Genomic DNA, 21,737 nt, shown 5'->3' on the forward strand with positions numbered 1-21,737 from the left:
GCTTGCCACACCATGTACTTTTTGGCAAACTTGGATAGTTTCTGCTTGCGAATCTCCTCCGGAACGCTGAATTTGTCCTCTGCAGAGAAGAACAACAGGCCCAACAGCTGACAAAAGTCCGCTTTGACGTAGGTTTCGTCGTCCATTACCAGGCAATGCGGCTTCGTCAGCATTTCGGTGTACAGCTTCCGGGCTCGCGTCTTCCCCACCATGTTTTGCCTTTCGTCGCGGTTAGTAGCCTTCTGAACCTAGTATGTACGCAGACCCTCCCGCTGCTTGGTCCGCTGGACGAATGAACTTGACAAATTCAGCTTATTGGCGACATCCCGGACCGAACTTCTCGGATCACGTCTAAACTGCTTAACTACGCGCTTGTGATCTTTTTCACTGACGGAGCATCCATTTTTGCCGTTCTTCACCTTCCGGTCGATGGTTAGGTTCTCGAAGTATCGTTTTAGTACTCTGCTGACCGTGGATTGGACGATTCCCAGCATCTTACCGATGGCCCGATGTGACAACTCCGGATTCTCGAAATGAGTGTACAAGATTAATTCACGACGCTCTTTTTCGTTCGACGACATTTTTCCAAATTTACGAAAAATTGACAGTGAAGCATGGCCAACGTGATCTATACACTCTTATCTGATTATAAAACCAAAGCTGAAGATATAATTCCTAAAAATTAAATTTCTACAGCGTTTTTCCGTGATGCAATTTGATGTGACACACCCTTTAGACTCGGAAACTACTGAACCGATCAACATGAAAATTGATATGTAGGGGTTTTTGGGGCTGGGGAAGGTTTTCGTGATTTGTATGGCAGCCTCCCCCCTCTCTAAGGGGGGGCTGCCATACAAATGAAACACAAAATTCTGCATTACTCGAGAATTATTCAAGAAAATGAAACTAAATTGGGCATATTGAGGTATTAGGGTGCAATAAATGTTTCTATGGTGGTAAGAGTCTCCACCCCCCTCTCTAAGGGAGGCTGCCATACAAATGAAACACAAATTTCTGCATTACTCGAGAATTAATCAAGCAAATTAAACCAAATTAGGCATGTGAAGATTTCAGAGTGCAATAAATGTTTCTATGGTGGTTAGACTCTCCACCCCCTTCTCTAAGGGGGGGCTGCCATACAAATGAAACACAAACTTTTGCATAACTCGAGAACTAATCAAGCACAATTTGGGATGTGAGGGTTTTTGGGTATGAGAAATGTTTCTATGATGGTATGACACCCCTCCAAACATGGCAATTGAAAATTTTCGGAAAACTCGGAAGGAAAAAAGGAAAATTCGGAAAATTGAATTCCCATATGTTCTACAATTACATAGTGACAAGTGCTGTTAGTCCATTTGATGTTTGCGCTAGCGAAATTGATCTTTGTTCGAAACTGGAAATGGATTTTAATGTGATGAAACGCACTCCTATATTTTCTTCTATTTATGCCAAAAAAAGGATCGCCGGATGTCAAAAAACAAATTTTGGGCGGGACGAAGTTTGCCGGGTCAGCTAGTTATACTATAAAAATGATGAAAAACCGGCAAATGTTTTTCGAGCATTACGGACGGATTTTGGTCGTCATGGACGGTCTACAGAGCACATAATCGCTAATGTAGTGCGTAAATTCGAACAAACTGGATCCGTAGCGGATATTGTGAAACCTGTGCATCATCGTAATGTGCATTCGGCCGAAAATATTGCTGCCAGTGTGGAGGATGACCCGAATGTTTCGATTCCACGGCGTGCTCAGCAATTGGGCTTATCAAACACATCATTGTGGCGAATTTTGCATTTGGACTTGCACCTACATCCATAAAAAGTCCAACTGGTACAAAAATTAGAGCATGGTGACCATGGAATGCGTCGGGCATACGTCGATTGGGTGAACGAACAACAGCTGCAAAATGCTGAATTTTCGCATCAAATTTTCTTCAGCAATGAGGCACATTTCGAGCTCGGTGGCTATGTGAACACCCAAAATTTCCGTATATGGGGCTCAGAAAATCCACACGTGATTGTTGAGAGGCCATTGCATCCACCAGAACTCACTGTTTGGTGCGCATTATGGTCTGGTGGAGTCATCGGGTCGTATTTCTTTGAAAATGAGGACGGCGAGACGGTAACTGTGAATGGTGAGCGCTATGGCCGCATGTTAACCGATTTTTTTTTTGCCACAAATTGAAAATATGGATACGGATGACATGTGGTTTCAGCAGGATGGCGCCACGTGCCACACAACACGACCGAACATGGCCATATTACGAACGAAATCTGAGGGACACATAATTTCGCGTTTTGGTGATGCCAATTGGTCGATCATGCGATTTGAACCCGCTAGCCTTTTTTTTGTGGGTTTATGCGAAAGACCGTGTCTATGCCAACTCTCCGCAAACTCTTGAACATTTGAAAGACAACATTCGTGAAGTTATGAACAAGATACCGCCCCATATGTGCCGAAAATTCTATTCAAATTACCTGTTCCGGATCAAGTTGTGCGAGGAAGCCCTAGGTGGACATTTGAATGATGTTGTATTTCACACATAATGGCATAAACCAAACTTTAATTTGAAATAAAAGTTTCATCGAAATTCGAATTCTAAGTGTGTTTTATTTCAATTTACTTTCGGAATTTAAAGTTGGAAAACCCTGTAGGTCACGAAAATCATGACTGTTTGCTACTATTAACTCATTTTTTTTCTTATTTTGTTACTCACTTACACGAGCTAATTCTGGTTGACGTGTAGTTTTAACAAGACATTGCTACATGTCACACAGCACACGAATTGATGGACCTATTGCGCAATGAATTTGAGCTATTCATCTCTCATTTTTGACGTCTAGATCGCGCGATTTGACGTAGTTGGGCTATTTTTTGTGTGGTATGTCAAACCTCTTGTTTATGTCGATTAACCCAGCACATAGTCGTGACCAATATTTTGACGTAGAACTACGTCTTTTAGGAAGGGTGCCAAATCAAAAAATAGGTCACGTGTTTATGAAATAAAGTTAACGTTAATAACTATTTTCACTGAGAGTGAAATCTCATGATTTGCATACCAATCGAATCAGGAATTCTCTAAGATTTATTTGATAAGCTACACATTACAATTCGCTAATCTCTAAAGGGTTAAAATTCATGAATACTGGAAGAACTTCCTTTTTCTCATACATTTGTTCTGCCGATTTGTGTGCTAACCCTACCCGTATTTCGAATGCTTATAACTCGATCATTTCGGAAAGATTTTTGTATCAATTGATAGGAAATATTTCTACGCGTCTATCACAGTTATTAAAATGTTATTTTTCATGAGATGAACAATTGAATAACTGTAAAATGTCAAGCGTTATCTAAACGCCCTAACTGCCAAGTTTTGATTGGCCCGATTCACGGTTTTCCCAACACAGACTTCAAATTCGATGTACCGGTGGAAGTCCACTTTGGAAATATACATGCAAGTCGCGGGTACTTTTGTTCCCACCGAGCTGTGTTTCCCTAACACGGACTTCTAAATCAATGTGCCTGGGGGAATTCGCTTTTTTCAAAACATGCCAGTCGGGGGTATTTTCGTTCCCACCGAGCTGTGTCTCCCTAACACGGACTTCAAAATTAATGTGCCTGGAGGAATCCGCTTCGCAAATACATGCAAATGGAGGGTATTTTTTGGTGTTGAGTACTTTTGTACTCGCTTGTCGTTATGCAGACCGGAATATGTTTCCCTAAAACGTACTTCAAAACTGACAAGCCTGGGAAAATCGTCATTTCAGATACTAGAGTTAATTTTGGCGGTTCGAGAACTACGTAAACATGAGATGTGCAATAATTTCAGAGGGAAACGTGAAATACAATGATCGTTTCACAATTCTTCCGTTCGCATATTTTGGTAGTCTATTTGCAACGAAGAACATAATCTATTACAATTATTTCGATGCATTCTAAAATAATATTCGAAGTGGTAAACAAGTGGATTGCATAATGTAATTCGTAGTTCTTCGTCGAAAATATGCGGTCGTGTCCTAGATACAACCCCTTACAATTTTTTAAAATTTTTTCCTATGATTTTTCTGAAAATCAAGAACCAAACGTTTAAAAAATCACCCTTTACATTCAATGTTATGTTTATGTTTAAATGTTATGTTGAAATCAATTATGCTACAAATAAAATTAAAAAGGTTCAGTTGAAAACGAATTTTGTTTCACGCGAAAACGCATTTACACTGAACAATTTGTGCTTGATGACTTTAATTGTACGGGTAGTGTGGTTTATGGAAACTGCAACTTTCTCTTCAAACGAAAAGAAAGATGCATTTACTTTGCGTTTGCTTTTCCATGCACAATCTCGTTGAGCGTTGAGTCGTCGTACACTGCACTATCCCATTCGCCTACATTGCTGAACTATCACGACTGGTGGAAAGATACGACTCCGATGCTCGATTGTGTGGTTGAGTACATTTGACCTCGTTTCACAACTGCACTTATCGGAACCTTTCCGCCACTGTATTGGTTTTATATTAGCTAAATAGTCACGAGTGTGTGTCTTTCTGCTCGTAACAAAAGTTGAAGATCGTGATCGGAGCCACCCCCCTTAAAGTAATGAATTAATATATGCCAGTTTCCAGTTCAACCAATTAGCATTTACTTGAGCATCGGTATTCAAACGCTTCCATTCTCAGCAAAGATGCTATAAAAACCTTACTCTACCTTCAATGCACACCTGAGCGAAAAAACCGGTATAAGCCACGATTGTTCCCTAATTTGTATCGATATGCCGTCCTCTATCCGATCGACATTCTTCGCATTCTTCTATCGTTGGACCACTACACATGAATGCGAGGACACCACGGGGGTAAGACACACAATGTGTATTTATATACCCTCAATTTGGTGGGGCTCAGCTGTATGAGCCAATAATAATCGCATTGACGGGAAGCAAAAGCACATCAGCTGGTGTGAAAAATACGCATTCAAAATTTAAAATATAAACGCATCCTATAGTGTGTGTGTGTGTGTGTGTGTGTGTGTGTGTGTGTGTGTGTGTGTGTGCGTGTGTGTGCCACCCAAGGCCAAGCCAATTATTTGTCGTTTAATCGGATGAAAGCTTAATTCGATGCGTCCAATGTCGGAACTGAAAAATAAACCAACCGGCGGTTAATTCACGATTAATTCACAAATGATAAAAGCGGAAGAATTGTTTAATTTGCTACTTGCCTATATTATCGGCAATAGACGATTCATGCAAATACAAAGGTATCCTAAAAATAAAAGAAATTTTCTAGGCCACGTAAGTGAAAGAAACCATCCCCTCTCATGCACTTCTCGACCCATCGGCCGATGAAAAACTGCCCCCAAAGTGTCAATGACTTTTCCCTCGTTTCACAGCACGCGATATAACTGGTCGGCCTCATTCAGTTTGGCCACGGTCTGTCACCACCACAGCCAGCCACAACAATTCCCATCCCTCCGTCGGCAAGCCGAGGCCACAACCATGGGCTGATTTCTGTTGTGCCGTTAGCGCTCTCTGTCTCTCTATCTGGCAACCTCAGCCACAGGTTGTGCTCTGGTCGGTGGAGGTGGTTAGCTCAAGACACAGGGGAACTTTTTTGAGGTTAGAATTTTGGATACAATCAGAGATGTCTAAATTTTTCGTTTACTCGGTTTGGAATCGTTAATTTCATTGTAGAATACGCACTTGTTCGCTAACATGGCGCTCTCCAACTGGGCTATAGCCCAGTTAAACATCAGTTTAAAGTCGAATATAAACTGTTGTCAAAATTGATGAGGGATTTCAGAGCTGATGCAGTCAAAACAAATTATTATTATTCCTCGTTCAAATTAAATAGGATTTTTGAAAGCAATTTGATGGAATAGGCACCTAAGTGTAACTATAGGATACGTAGAAAAATAAGAAAATTATAACCATATTATCATAATGTTATACTTTTTATTAATTTACTAGCTGACCAGGCAAACGTTGTTCTGCCAAATAAATTATTTCTAGTGAATATTTTGGGTGTTGAATAAAACACACTAATGTATTGTAAGTGTGTTTGAATATTTTAACGATCTTTAAATGAATGTGACCGATAAAAAAACGAATTAAATGATTTGAACGAAAGGTTATATGATGTTTCTTGGTGTATTTCATTAACGTAACTGACATGTTTGATCTCTTAAAAGTTAAACGTCAACTGAAAAAAGTAATATAAGTCTGTCGTAAAGTAGAAAAAATGAAATATAGAAAATCAATATTTATTGCTGTCTTCTTGTTAGAAAATACGTGCATGTGATTTTCAACATGGCTTAGTTTATAACAGCTTGGTCTCGTTCATAAATTGGAAAACAGCGATACGCCAGCTAACTTCAATGGAGCTGATTAATCGGCCTGTTTGGAATCGCGTTATTTTATCGTTGACATTCAATCGAGGAGTATTCACATCGGTAATCTAAGTTTGAAACACAGCCATATTACTTCCTTTATTCATGGATGTTTTTATTACTCTTCACCGATTTGTAGAACTCAATATTCATATATGCATATGAGTGATCGTATTTTACAATTCGATCAAAATCGACTTTTACACTCTTAAATTCGTTCGCCTTGTCGCGAAACAATGGTCAAAATAAGTCATCCGTATTTGTGGTTCAATTTACTCTCCATCTGATCGGCATAATTCCGGTAATAATTCTTAATTGTTGAAATTTGAATGAAAATTATTATTCGATTTCGTTTGGATGCTAAATTTGTTTTGAATGTGTTTGAATGCTAAATTTTGCGTGTTTATTCCATCCGAAAAACCATTACTATTTTTGCTTCATAGAAATGGAACATGGAGACCAATGTTGTTTACGTCGAATTGCGTGGCAAGGTTGTCACATTTGCTCAACTCGATTGCACTTGAGCTTGAACAGAATGCAAAATTGCGCTTTTTCCATTCAACAGAATACAACCAACAATATGTGGGGACGAATACGATCGAACTTCATTTTGTGTTTGAACACACGAGCAATGTCATGACAATGCATTGCGCTTTGGCCTGGCTATAACTAATGCTGTGTCGGCGTTGTTCATGATAGTGTCTCGCAAGTGAATGTATTATTCCACGCACCGCTTTTGTTGATTGTGTAGTAAGAATTGCAGTCGTTCAATCTGTACCTTCGCGTATATGTCGACCATAAATTGTTGACACAGCTTACGATATCTTGAATTGGCGTTTCTTGACCATGTCAAATCACCATATGATAAACATAAATGTCCTTCGAGCGCGCCCCCTCTGTTTGTTTCGTCGCATGTTCATAAATATTAAATCAAAATGAGAAATGATGTTCAAAATGAATTGAGTATCTGTGACGGGGTCTCGTTGGTCTAATGTTTATGCAAGAGATTTTTCGTTAAAGAAACCCTTCTGACTTGCACTGTAGTCACGCGTATTCTTGAGCTTGCCACTTCAGAATACATTCAAGGCGTATTGTTCGTCATCGAAATCTCAACTATTTACTAATAAAAATGACGCAAGTAGTACTACGTTGAGAAGGCAAGCCTTGGGAACGTTAGTGCCATTGGAGAAGAACATAGCTCCGCAAGAAACTCAGAAAAGTCGTTTTGGGCGACGAACGTGTCAAGTCGATTTGTCCCATTATGATTTAACTGCTAGTTAATCCCATACTGAAATGATACCATTCAGGGGTCATGTAGCTGATATCTCTTTCGATGTGTTAAATTTTTTCACTGATGCTTTTTTCACTTACACATTCTTGCTTAATTCTCATTGACTTGACTCATGGACAATGCAGCCCATGAATTTACTTTATTTTTTTCAAATATTCATACCGTGGAGGACGCGTTTTGTGTGCAGGGTTGCCAATTATAATTTTAAAAAATCAGGAAGAATGAAAATGAAAATCAGGATAAATCAGGATGGATCATATTGGGTTGTCCGAAAAGTTAATGTCGATTTCTGGGAAAACAAGAACATCGTTTTCAACCAAAGCATTATAATTTAATTTTATATCCATAGTTCTGTTTCACAATCTTTCGCCATCTTTCACACAGCTTACATATTCTATCCTCCCAGAACATGTTTGCTTCCTTGTCGAAAGCTGCTGTGAGCTATACATGTGAGAAACAGGTTGCTTGGTAGTAGCTTATAATACAGAAACCAATCCAAATCCCACCAAAAACAGAGTATACCTTTCTTCGGGCGAAGACCGGATATGTAACAGGATTAATAAGCATGGTATGAATCCTTGCATAAGCGGGAATGCTAGTGTTTCGCCTAACTTTTTGATCATTTATATTTTTTCCGAAAAACCTACAGCATCTCTACAGTCAAATGCAGAGAAATCAATATTCAAATTTTCACTTCATCATCCACGCTTTAAGGGGGTCTCCGTAGCCACATTGGTTGCGCGTTCGCTTAGTAAGCGATCGATCGTGAGTTCAAAACTCAGGGCCCTCATTGACCATCTTTGTGTTGTTACAGAATAGCTACGTCCACGCAACAATCATCAGCGATGGAGATCGATCCACGGTCGAAATAAGATCGATTCATCCATACAACTGCTCTGCTCTGCCAGACACATCGGACTACTGTTCTATAAATAATTCAACAATGATCAAAACAACTGTCTCCGCTGTCCGGTGGTCCAACTGGATAATGGAAGAACAGAAAGAATACCCTTACGCCTAAATGGCTACTGTGTGAATGTACCATATGTAATGGTATAGAAGGAATACTGGCGAATGGGAACTGTGTAATGTGCTAATTATAGATATGATAACCATGTGACATGTACACGATTAAAATTCGGCTCTGTTACAGCTAAAATGCTAATGAGCCTTAAATAAATAAATGGGATAAAAAAAAATCATCCACGCCTTGGAATGATTCTGTACTCAACAAATGATGAAAGAATATCAGCAGTGGAAGACGTTGAATGTTTCCTATTTTTTATGATATTTAGTACAGTTATAGATATATTTACCATAGTCCCATCATTAAAGTTTCTTCTTCTTTAATGGCGTTCACGTTCCCTGTGGAACTTTTGCCGTCTCAACGTATTTACTAACCAGCGTCATTTGCTAATAATAAGTTGACATTTCTTAAGCCAAATAACACGCCTTGAATGTATTCCGAGGGGCAAGCTCTTGAATACGCGTGACCACAGTACAAGTCGAAGGAAATTTCCGAAAAATCCCCCGGCCAGAACGGGAATCGAACCCGAACACCCGGCATGATAATGTGAGACGCTAACCACTCGGCCACGGGTGCACATCACTAAAGTTTGTTCTACTTTAAATCAGACGAACATACACATTATCTTCAATAAAGCAATGTTGTTCCTCAAACATAATCTCGGTGTAATTTCATAAATTCGTCAGACAATCTGGTTTCATGAAATTTTCTAGCACTGCTTTGGGAAGCCTCGAAACAATTGAGGGTAGAGATAAAAAAAAATTAAGTACACAGATTAACTCAATGTAAGATAAACAGAAAACTTTCGCATAGAAACCAGTAAATTTATTACGAATAATGTGAAGAGTGCAAAAATCAGGATCATTTCAGAAAAATCAGGATAAATTGAGTGTTCGTCAAGATATCAGAGAGCGTGCTAAAAAGTCTGAGAAGTTCTGAAAAATCAGGAAGGTTGGCATCTCTGTTTGTATGGTATGTGCGGATTTTGATTCATTTCTTATGTGTACGGAATTTGGTCCCGCACGGTATACTAATCGCATTTAAAAATGTCAACTATCTTTGCGACAAATCTTCCAACAATGTCAACTATTCGATGTTGATACAGAAAATTCGTTTATTTTGTGCGTCCAATATATTTTCTCCTATTTTGGCTGATTCATACATAAACTTATTGTTTCTTGTCAGTAAATTTATTTGGCGAAATGGGATGTGCAATGTATAATGTATACCATACATATTTGATACAGAGAAGAACACGGCAATCTTGTTTGTTAAATATGGCGTTCAGACTCTATAAAATAATATAGACCGTCTTGAAAGCATCACATGCCATTCTACGCATAGTTATCCCATGTTCCAAAATCAGCAACTGAGGTAAACGCAATCAAAGTTTTCTAGCATATTTGTTCACCAGAAGCTTTAAACATTTCAATTTGGCAATACACCGGGTTTTTGACGTAGGATTACGTCTTTCGGGAACATATTGGGGTACAAATTGAAAATCGAAAATCGAGCACATCGTGACAATTGTCCAATTTCGAACTCTTATTGCTCAGTAATTTCATGATGGGTTGATGAAATTTTTGCGTCATCGATTTCGGCACTCCATAACAATTTTTTATATTGATGAAAATAATATACGTCATGAAACTAGCTATCGGGTCCCTAACAGAGACATCAAAATCAAGGTGCCCGAGGGAAATCGATATTGCAAATACATGAAAGAAGGGGGAGCTTTTGATCCTACCGAAATGTATTCCCTAACAGAGACATCAAAACCAAGCCGCCTGGGGGAAATAGGCACTGCAAATACATGAAAGTAGGGGGAACTTTTGTTCCTACCGAAATGTGTTCCCTAACAGAGACACCAAAACCAAAGAAAGTAAAAATTATAAAAAAATTACCTTCTCCACACAGAGGGCGGTTTTCATCATATCTCGTTCCACTTCGGTATCTTTTATCTGATACGCAACATCTAACGACTGTTTGCCATCGCTCGGTAAACACTGGTGGAGTGAACAAACAATATCCAACAACCAAACAAAAAACAAAACGGCCCTTCTGAGGGCCACCAAAGAATTTAACGATGTAATTCTTTAAACATATCCTAAATCAACAGATAGCCTAACGGGATCCTACGTCCACTATGTGGTCGTGTCTCGGACACAATCCTCCTGTGACTTTTTATAAGCAGTAAACTATTGTTTAATGAAATGTGAAGAGTTCCCCTCACTTGAGTCAATCGAGCTTGATTACGGTTCAAAAATACATGGCAGTACAGTTATGCCTAGAATACCAAAATTGGACAATTGAACTTGATGTTGTTTTGTTTTTTGAAATACTGGGAACAAATAATAAGTTTTTTGTTATTTTTCCGAAAGGTTATGCATAAAAACATCGTTTTATGACGAAAGGAGTGATCTGCAACACCTTTGCAGAATATAAATTTCATTGTTATTGAACATTCACTAACAAGGTGTACACGTGTTCTGTTAATTTTTTTATTTGTTTGATGTTTAGTTCGTTCTTCCAAACCAGAATTGAGTACATTAGCCCTGCTGAATGCGTGACATAAAATTCTTGAACTTGAACCGATTCATTCATTATGGATTTACAAAAAATACATGGTTGGACAGTTATGCCTAGAATATCAACATGGGACAATTGAGCTTGATGTTGTTTTTTGAAAAGCTGGGAACAAACAATAAGTTTTTTCTTGATGAATGTAACGATTCATTAAGAGTTTTCAAACGCATACTACTCAAAATCGTTATTGCGACATGTATTGTATACCATTAAACAGGAAATATGTCCTGCATTTTTTTGCTTGGAAGACGAACAAAAAATGTAATAAAAGAGGCACAGGACGGTTGTGTCTGACACACGACCGCATAGTTGACGTAGGATTCCGTTAGGCTATCTGTTTGTTTCGGATATGTTTGAAGAATTAAACTCTTTGATAATGATTTGGTGGCCCTGAAAATTGCGGTCTTGTGTGGTTGTTCTGTACTGTTTGCTCACTCCACCAGTGTTTACAACCGATCGATGATGACAGAAGGATGGTAATTAGTCGTTAGATAGTATCAGATAGAAGATTCCGAAGTGAAATGAGATATGATGAAACCACCCTCTGTGACTCTAGACGAGATGCCTCATGTGTTTTGTATGGATGAAATAAAGAAAACAAACTAATCAATGTAATATAAAGGTAATTATCAATACCACACAATTATCAATTTTTCTCATCGGTAAAAACATGTTACTTTAACATATTTGAAATGGAAAAGATAGTTTTCTTCGCATTGGGGTTCTGAGTGTTTATTCAACCCAATGCGAATTTTAATTAGACTAACAACACCTAACACTATATGTAGAGCATATGGGAAATCACTTTTTCAAATTTTTCTTCACTTTTCGAACTTTTCTCGCCATATAAACTTTTCTTGGCGTTCGGCGATCAACGATTCGATACCACTGCAGAAATTCGTGACGCAGTTACATCGTACTTCGAAAAGTTGGACGCTACGCACTTCGCGCTCGGAATAAAAAAAAACTCGTGCCACGCTATGAAAAATACCTCGAACGTTACGGCGATTATGTAGAAAAATAGAAAATAAAACGTAGATTACGAAAATCACCTTGTTTTTTGTTCTAACTTTAATTTTCCGCTATTTCTGAGGCACTGAAACTTATTTTTTGAACGACTCTCGTAGTAAGAAAATTGGCTTGCAATGAAATTTGGGTGTATTTTGAGGCCAAATATACGCATGTTTTCTTTACGTTTATGAAGCGATTTGCAGATTAAGACACGAACCATTAAATGTTCATTGGTCAAATTGTGTGGTGCCTTAACATTCAGTAAAAAAAATATCGATTCAATAATAATTGAACAATCGATGACGATTTTTGTAAAAGGGAAAAATATTCACCTTAGGCGTGAAAGTGTTCATCTGCAAATTCCGGACAACCTAATATTTGGCCCCTGAATATCTTTTGGATTTGATTTTATGAATAAATTTGAACAGTTCACTATCGTAGTTTATTCGTACTACTAACAAACACCTATTGCACCTAAATTTTATAGCAAATGAGAGCAATGAATCGGTTAGTACATTTTCAATATAAACATATGATCTCCTCCAAATACATCTCCTGAAACGAGAGAGATGAATAACCTTCTCAAGTATTAGTTTCTGCAAGTCAATTCAATTTAAGGTCAATCAATGATCGGCTTTCATTAATTCAACACGCACTCTTTTTCTGAAATTGGAGTCTGTTTGAGCACCCAACACAACGGTTCAAAAGTCGTTGCATCGAAACCAGACCCTTCGTTTGCTTGCCTGCAAATATTAGAATGCAGTAACAATCGCCATTTTGTGTTCAATCGTTACGATTGCACCTTGGAGCTGTATATACTTGGGTATATGTGTGTTTATTTACAATCTATATTGCTTCCATCCATCCAACCATCCATCCATCAATCACTGGGTAAGCTGCAGCAGCTCTTCGGTTTCTCTGCCCTGGCATTACAGCCAGCCAAGTTTATCGTGTTTTCGGAGGAAGGCGCGCGCTTAGTAACACGGCAGACCTCGAAGCAGCTCAAGTTTGTACCCGCTTCGGCGACGAACTCCGCTCCAGCTTCCAAAGCGCGTTCGTGCCGCTTGGAGCGAGCGAGACAGTAAAAAAAAATACTTTAGTGGTTTTCGCTGTTTTGGTTTTTATAGTGCCATGTTAGCAGCGTACATGTGGCCCCCTTGAAACTCTATATATTCCGTTAGGAGTAAAGCAAACAGCGTTACTCCGCTGCACTCTCCGTACAGCAGATGCACACAGAGTGCTGGGGAAACTGGGTTGCTGAGGAGCACTAGGAGTGGAGAGCGGGTAGAAATAAGCCATCCATCAAAGTTGGAAATATAACGGCGCAAAGCTTTGGTTCAATTGGAGTCTAAGTTCTTGTTGGTGGTGTATTTTCTTACGATTTGTTACGACAATAATTCACAGCGACGGTTCTGGAGATGTGACGCCCAAAGATGCCAGATCTTTGAGAATATCTGTAGATCTGTTGATTTGTTGATTTTTTATAGAAATACATACCCTTCGGGCTTAAGAAGATTCTTGTTTTCAATTTGTTTTGATTTTAGGAAACAGAGCAATGTGTCTCGTCGTTTGTTACTTTTCGATGTAACTTGTTACATATTATGTCACTGGGTTCTTTGTTGCCAGGAATGGTTATATTGATTTGTGTAAGTAGCTCCAGCGTTTCCAACTATTCGCGTTGACGACCCTGAGTTTCGTTATCTGAGTTTAGGAAGTGACAATGACAATAATGTGTATTCAGGTGGAATGTATAAACTTTTAAAATAAAAATTATGAACAAAATACAACCTTTCCGTGTCGAATATGTGTTCTATGTAAAATGGTAGCAGGTTTTTTTGCGAATTGAGAAAAAAATAATCAACGAAAAATATGTTTGATACTGTGAATGAAATGTTTTTGTAAAAACATCGAGAAATGTATCGACAAATTGTTAAGAAAGGGTCAGGACGTCGTGTTTCAAGTAATTAAATAATATGAAGTTTTCATTCAAAATTCGAACAATGTAAAACTGCCTTCGGACCTGCTAAACTGAAAGAGAATAATTTGCCTCCCTAAGCAGATATCGCCACCAGACGTCGACACTGTACTTTAATCATCGCGGATCAGCTAACAGCGACTTTCGTACGGTAGATTATGAATGGAGTCGACACAAAACATTGATGCATTGATGCATTGATGCATTGATGCTAATTGACCAAATATTTTACAAAAAAAAGGGGTTTTCGTTGTTTTTACTGAAATTAAAACAGACCGAAAAATACAGATTTTTTTTCGGTGCGGGTAGTATGAACATATAGTGGGGGTAATATGGACAGGTTTGTAATACATTAAACGTAGAGGTTTATCGATCGCGAGAGGAGTAATTTTATTCAACCAAGGTCTGAGCTCATCACAAATTTAACGGACATGATAAAAAAATTGAATTAATCCACCTAGAAGTGATATCGTGCTTTTCAGCAGTGTAAACGGACAGACCCTCAACTATTTTGCTTTCGGTTCCAGTTAGCTTCTAAACAGTCCACATTTGGCGATTTAATTTCCATTTATAGACGCAAGGTATTCCTTAGAAATAGGCTAAACAGATTTTTCACAGTCCATCTCACTCCCACTGGGAACTGTCCGTTTTACCCCACTAATACAATTATTTCAATAATTTAAATTGCCTACTCAAAGCCAATTAACTTTCCCGTACATACCTAATATCGCTTCTCTGTTAACTCACAAACCGAAATATAACCATAGCGAATTGAATTTTGATAAGCATAAACAGCGAATTGACGCCGTCATAAGTGTCTTTGCACAGTCCAGGGTATACTCGGGCCGTAAAACTCCAGTATCACGATGGTCCTCCTGCGAGATAAATGCGGTTGGTCGCAGACCTTGCAAGCCGCACCACAAAAACAACAAGCAATGAATGATACACAAGATATTGTGAATCAGGCCATGTTGTAAAAACGTTAAGCTAAAGTAAATAAATAGTCATTTCCGTGTGCCGCTCTCATTAACTATCTCTCGTTTCTAATTGAGGAATTCCTCAAAACTTTTTTTTCTGGTGAACTTGGAACATGTGAGATGCTCTTTAGTAGCGGCTTCACAGTAATCTGATAAATGCACCATTTTTTATATACCGATATTAAGTTGCTCTTTTGATTGATTCTATTCAATATTTAACATCATAGTAGTTCTGTATAATGCTGGGCATTAGATTTTTCTGGGGTAATATTTGATGGCTATCTATATATAAAACTTTGATGAATTATTAGATGCCACATATAATGTTTTTTTAATTCAGGTAAATCAGGGAAAATTCAGGGAAAATAACTCCTCTCACTCTTGTCACGGTTGAACTAAAGTACATATTCCTTGATCTGTAGCTGAATTTTCCCGGAAATGATAATCCTCTCTAACGGCTAGAAACACGAGGTTGTTCATATGGCTGTCTTACCCCTAGTGTTGGCCAACCTTGGCTGGCATTATGTTAAAGGGTGTGTCACATCAAATTGCATCACGGAAAAAACGCTGTAGAAATTCGCCCAGTAGACCGATCCTTTTGAACATTTTAGACAGTAAAATAAAAACTATTAAACAACTTTTGGCATTTTCTTTTTATTCATACTTCGAGCCCAAGCCCGTATGCTCGCACCTTCCTCTTTACCCCGTCCATAAGGTTCTGTACAACGTTAGGTTGTAGTTTTTTTTGAACAGAAATCCATTTTCTCTTGAAGTCCGCCTCCGATTTGACAACTTTTGGGTTCTTCCGGAGGGCCTGCTTCATAATCGCCCAATATTTCTCTATTGGGCGAAGCTCCGGCGCGTTGGGCGGGTTCATATCCTTTGGCACGAAGGTGACCCCGTTGGCTTCGTACCACTCCAACACGTCCTTTGAATAGTGGCATGAAGCGAGATCCGGCCAGAAGATGGTCGGGCCCTCGTGCTGCTTCAATAGTGGTAGTAAGCGCTTCTGTAGGCACTCCTTAAGATAAACCTGCCCGTTTACCGTGCCGGTCATCACGAAGGGGGCGTTCCGCTGTCCGCAAGAGCAAATCGCTTGCCACACCATGTACTTGGCAAACTTGGATAGTTTCTGCTTGCAAATCTCCTCCGGAACTCTGAATTCTGCGGAGAAGAACAACAGGCCCGGCATCTGACGAAAGTCCGCTTTGACGTAGGTTTCGTCGTCCATTACCAGACAATGCGGCTTCGTCAGCATTTCGGTGTACAGCTTCCGGGCTCGCGTCTTCCCCACCATGTTTTGTCTTTCGTCGCGGTTAGGAGCCTTCTTAACCTTGTATGTGTGTGGGACGTGAATGTGATCCTCCTATTACATCCAATGTATTTCACTTGCAATGCGTTGCGTTGTCCCTTTTATACATACCGTGCCTATGCGATGCAGCCCTGCCGCCCATATTTCGCCGGCTATAAGGTTTGCTCCAACCCTGCATCGCCCGAACTAATTACGCAGCACGAGATCTGGCCCCACGGGATTCTGGCAGCGGTAAAGGCAAGACGTGTGCTCTGCGGACAAGGATAAAACATCTCCGAAGTGGCTGGACTTATGGTGGCCAAAACCACACATTGGCGATCCTGCCAGGAGCTGGAATTTTTTGCAGTACGGCTACTTGTGTTCGTCGCGGCTAATCAACCGTTTGGCCGATTATTTTAGCGTGGTGTGGAGCGAAATCGCAAAAAAAAATCGTAAAAACAAATACGTGGAAGTGAGAAAAATTATGGCTGTCATCCCGGCTTAGTTATTGTGATTGTTGTAATATCGCCGGTAGCTCAACACGAGTGCTTTTTTTTCTCACATTTTGTTTGTTTGTTAAATGAGGAAAAAATGTGTAGTGATGTACATTTTTCGTTTGAAATAGATAGTGATGTACATTTTTTGTTTGAAATGTGTAGTGATGTAATTTTTATGTTTGATATGTGTAGTGATGTACATTGGGATCGGAATCGTGGTAATTAAAAGCGGATCGTGACGACCGCACTTGGTGTTATTAAATGCGGATCATGACGACCGCGCTAACTGTTATTCAAAGCGGATCGCGACGACCGCACTAGATGTAATTAAAAGCGGATCGTGACGACCGCGCTTGGTGTAATTAAAAGCGGATCGCGACGACCGCGCATGGTGTTATTGAAAGCGGATCGTGACGACCGCGCTAAATCTAATTAAAAGCGGATCGCAACGACCGCGCTTGTTGTTATTAAAAGCGGATCGAGATGACCGCGCTAGATGTAATTGAAAGCGGATCGTGACGACCGCGCTTGTTGTTATTAAAAGCGGATCGCGACGACCGCGCTAGATGTTAATAAAAGCGGATCGCGACGACCGCGCTTGATGTTATTAAAAGCGGATCGTGACGACCGCGCTTATAGCGAATCGAGACGAGTGGCGTATTTGTAACGGATCGAGACGACTGTGCTTTGAACATTTGAGTGTTTTTAGTGGGTCGAGACGACCGCGTTTTTATTCAATTAGCGAATAGAGGCGACCGCGATGCTTAGAACGAATTATAGCGGATTGAGACAACCGGATTGAGATTAATAGATGTGGTAATTATATACGATGGTTGATCGAGATTACTACGCGAGAAACGTAATAGGTTTTGAAAATATTTTGAGAGCGAGTTTGGCGAACCAGTATGACGAAAGATGCGAAGGGATAGATGAAGTCTTTAATTTTTTTTTGCGCAATCACCAGAAACTGCATGAAGCCGGTGAAAAAAAGACATGATCACAGTTTGCAAATGGAATAAGCTACCGAGAGGAATTGAACGCAGCAGTTCATGCATATAACTCTGCTGCGTGGGGAGCTCGTCAATATCGTATTAAATTAGGCGAGACAGTCGTTGAACGTCAAACTCGTGCAAAAGAGGAATCACGTTTCGACCATCGTAAGTATACCGCGAGGGAAAAACGGAATGGCATGCTGGTTTTGAGCGATGAAAGCGGTCAGTTCTTGAAAAAACATGTGTCGCAGACAAATAAAGCATACAATGGGAGGCACTCCGAAGGAACTATCCCTACAAAATATTAGGAAAGCAAAAGAAACGATCACACTGCTCTACAGCATCCCCCGGTATGAAATTTCACAGCCTATAGTTGTTAAACGCCAAAACGAACGAAGAGAACACCTGAACTCTCGAAAAATTTCATAACAGTAGTTGGAAATGAAGCATTTAAGATCTAGCATGTAAAGTATATATTTGATCATGTATTCGACAACACAATGAACAATTTATCCCTGAGTTTCGGTTTTTTTTTTCGGAAGAGGGGTGATGTGTGGGACGTGAATGTGATCCTCCTATTACATCCAATGTATTTCACTTGCAATGCGTTGCGTTGTCCCTTTTATACATACCGTGCCTATGCGATGCAGCCCTGCCGCCCATATTTCGCCGGCTATAAGGTTTGCTCCAACCCTGCATCGCCCGACCTAATTACGCAGCACGAGATCTGGCCCCACGGGATTCTGGCAGCGGTAAAGGCAAGACGTGTGCTCTGCGGACAAGGATAAAACATCTCCGAAGTGGCTGGACTTTTGGTGGCCAAAACCACACAGTATGTACGCAGGCCCTCTCGCTGCTTGGTCCGCTGGACGAATGAACTTGACAAATTCAGCTTATTGGCGACATCCCGGACCGAACTTCTCGAATCACGTCTAAACTGCTTAACTACGCGCTTGTGATCTTTTTCACTGACGGAGCATCCATTTTTGCCGTTCTTCACCTTCCGGTCGATGGTTAGGTTCTCGAAGTATCGTTTTAGTGCTCTGCTGACCGTGGATTGGACGATTCCCAGCATCTTACCGATGTCCCGATGTGACAACTCCGGATTCTCGAAATGAGTGCGCAGGATTAATTCACGACGCTCTTTTTCGTTCGACGACATTTTTCCAAATTTACGAAAAATTGACAGTGAAGCATGGCCAACGTGATCTATACACTCTTATCTGATTATAAGCGAAAGCTGAAGATATAATTCCTAAAAAATCAATTTCTACAGCGTTTTTTCCGTGATGCAATTTGATGTGACACACCCTTTAGTAGCACCTTTTTCATACCTTTTTTTGATTTATCATGTAACTTTCTGAAAATCAACGTGATTGCGGAAAATGTCCTAAAGATTTTCAATTTTCTATTTTGTATACATTGTGTTTGATTGAACTCTATGCTTAGGGTGGCCGTCTCATCCCGTCGTCTCCTACATTGCACATGTCTATTCAGAAATTGCCCCTGTCAATATCGTGGCAGGATCACCAATGTGGTATTTCCATGGATTGTTGATAACTAATATCTCATGAACACAACACTTTATTATTTTGTAGCTTTATATTTATTTACGTCCAGTTCACTCTCTGGGCTACACTTACACACTGCGCTCTTCGTTTGCACATTAAACTCAGAAATCCACATTCAGTTTTTTTAAATGCGCAATTAAAAGAAATTCATCAAGTTTGCGTCAACCAAATTTTGATCGTAATACCCTCTAGCTTTGGGCTGTTCAAATATCAGTCACTGCCTCAGAAATTTCTCCACATCCGAACAGCTATATATCCGTTATTTTATTTCAATTTGAAGTACTATGCCTCTAATAGTACGATAGTACGCCATCTAATCGTTATCTTATTCCGTTCTATCTTTACAGTGCTCAGAAACCACCAGGAAGTATCATGAGTGGAGCAGGGGTCAATCCCAGCCCGGGTGTCGGTGCGAGTGGCAGCAGCTACAGCAGCCCATGGCAATGGACTACTATCACCGCAACCGGAGAATGACATTATGGGGCTCGTAAAGAGCCCGCTGTTGCTGGATCTCAATCGCAGACAGCTCCTCTGAGTCAACAGCACCCACAAGCGCACAGCAGTAACACCAACAATCAAAACAGCAGCAGCACCAGCAGCAGTAGCCAGCAGCAATCGGTGAGTCATTCACAACAACAGCAACAACAACAACAGCAGCAACAACAACAACTCCAACAGGCTCAGTTTCAGGTGTTCGGAAATAGCCTACCGAATTTGCAGCAACAGCAACAGCAGCAGCAACAACAACAACAACAACAATCACAACAGCATCAGTCATCCATCCATCACCAGCAACAACAACTCCAGCAACAGCAACAAGCGGTGCAACAACAAACAATGGCTGCAGCTGCAGCCGCCCTCGGCGCCAGCCATCTCCATCAACAAACACAATCGCATCAGCAACATCAGCAACACCAGCAGCAGCAACAACAACAACAACAACAACAACAACAACAACAACAACACATACAACAGCATCAGCAACAGCAACAGCAACAACAAAGCCATCACAATGTTGCTTCCTCCCATCATCACGCGCACCATCTGACGGCGCAAAACAGCAGCATGATGGCGGCGGCGGCAGCGGCAGCGGCTGCCCAAAGAAATCCTTTTGGGTTTGACTTCAGCCATTTCCAAAATTCCTATTAGTGCAAATGGGAAAACACCAGCGGAGGAGACAGGTAACGAAAGATCCAAAGTTTCGCGGTAGAATAATTCGCTCTGTTGCACTGAGACGACCACTTGATCAATATGTGTTCGCGTGGTTTTGAGAAATTATTTTCATTGGGTTAAAATCAGTTCGAAAAGGGTGGGCACATTGCTGCAAGATTCGTTAGAAAAATTCCAATCACGATGCGTCCTGGAAGCCTAACAACTTTTTAAGGGGTTTGTATCAGTATGTGGATAAGGGAATGTGCTCTGGGAACCGCCACCCCCCAGCTGGAAACGCACTCAACACACATTCCTAAGCTCCAAAAATTCTTCCCACTTTGTTTCCATAAGCCCCGAAAATCCATTCCCGGAACCGTTTTTCCTCGACATACATACAAACATATATATACAACGGATTTTAGAGCGCTAGTCTCTTCTAGAAATATCGATTTTCTGTCATATGACTTTAATAGCCTTCTCTTCATATTTTGTCCTCACTGGCAGCACCGGTGGCTCCTGCCCCGAAGACTGTTGGCAGTTTTCGTGCGGCCAGTCTTCCACCCCGACAGCGCGTGGCTCCTCACCCTCCAAGCGTTATATTATATCGTGTTGAAAGCAATAAAACTAAGAAATATTCCACCAAAATATGGAAAGAAGGTACACATCTGCGGCGAACCGAGTTCGGAAGATGTGCGCGCGCACCCACCCCGTCAGGAGCCAACCGAGCTCACACACATCTCAAAAAGATCCTCGATGGTGGTGCTGGTTCGGTCGCTGGTTGTTTGTGTTCTCCTCGATGTGTTCGCGAGTCAACACGCAGTACCCAAGGGGGTAAAAGGCCACCGGAATCGAATTCTTCGTCACACGCTTCCGCCCGCCGCCCACCGATTCCCGGTAACAGGCAGGGCTCTTGCCACACCACCTGAACCCAGGTTAGGGCTCGAGGAGAACAACAGTTGGGTTGTAAAGGAGGCTCAGCTTCTCCTCT

The 21,737-nt window shown here is 40.5% G+C and overlaps 2 protein-coding genes across 2 annotated transcripts in view; both read left to right on the top strand.

Moving 5' to 3' along the window:
- The window catches only part of LOC129771800 (uncharacterized), a 59,065-nt gene extending 38,644 nt beyond the window's left edge, over positions 1-20,421 (top strand). The window contains exons 2-3 of the transcript XR_008742477.1: positions 19,945-20,215; positions 20,288-20,421. The gene's annotated coding sequence lies outside the window, so the exon portion shown is untranslated. The remainder of the gene's footprint in view (positions 1-19,944; positions 20,216-20,287) is intronic.
- Positions 20,076-20,746, top strand: LOC129765683 (ataxin-8-like). Its single transcript, XM_055766095.1, has 4 exons — positions 20,076-20,084; positions 20,141-20,287; positions 20,366-20,419; positions 20,573-20,746. The coding sequence occupies exons 1-4, from the start codon at positions 20,076-20,078 to the stop codon at positions 20,744-20,746; spliced, it is 384 nt and encodes a 127-aa protein (XP_055622070.1).
- Positions 20,747-21,737: the final 991 nt, after the last annotated feature.

This window comes from Toxorhynchites rutilus, chromosome 2 (assembly GCF_029784135.1).
Source record: "Toxorhynchites rutilus septentrionalis strain SRP chromosome 2, ASM2978413v1, whole genome shotgun sequence".
In the NCBI taxonomy this organism is placed as follows: domain Eukaryota; kingdom Metazoa; phylum Arthropoda; class Insecta; order Diptera; family Culicidae; genus Toxorhynchites; species Toxorhynchites rutilus.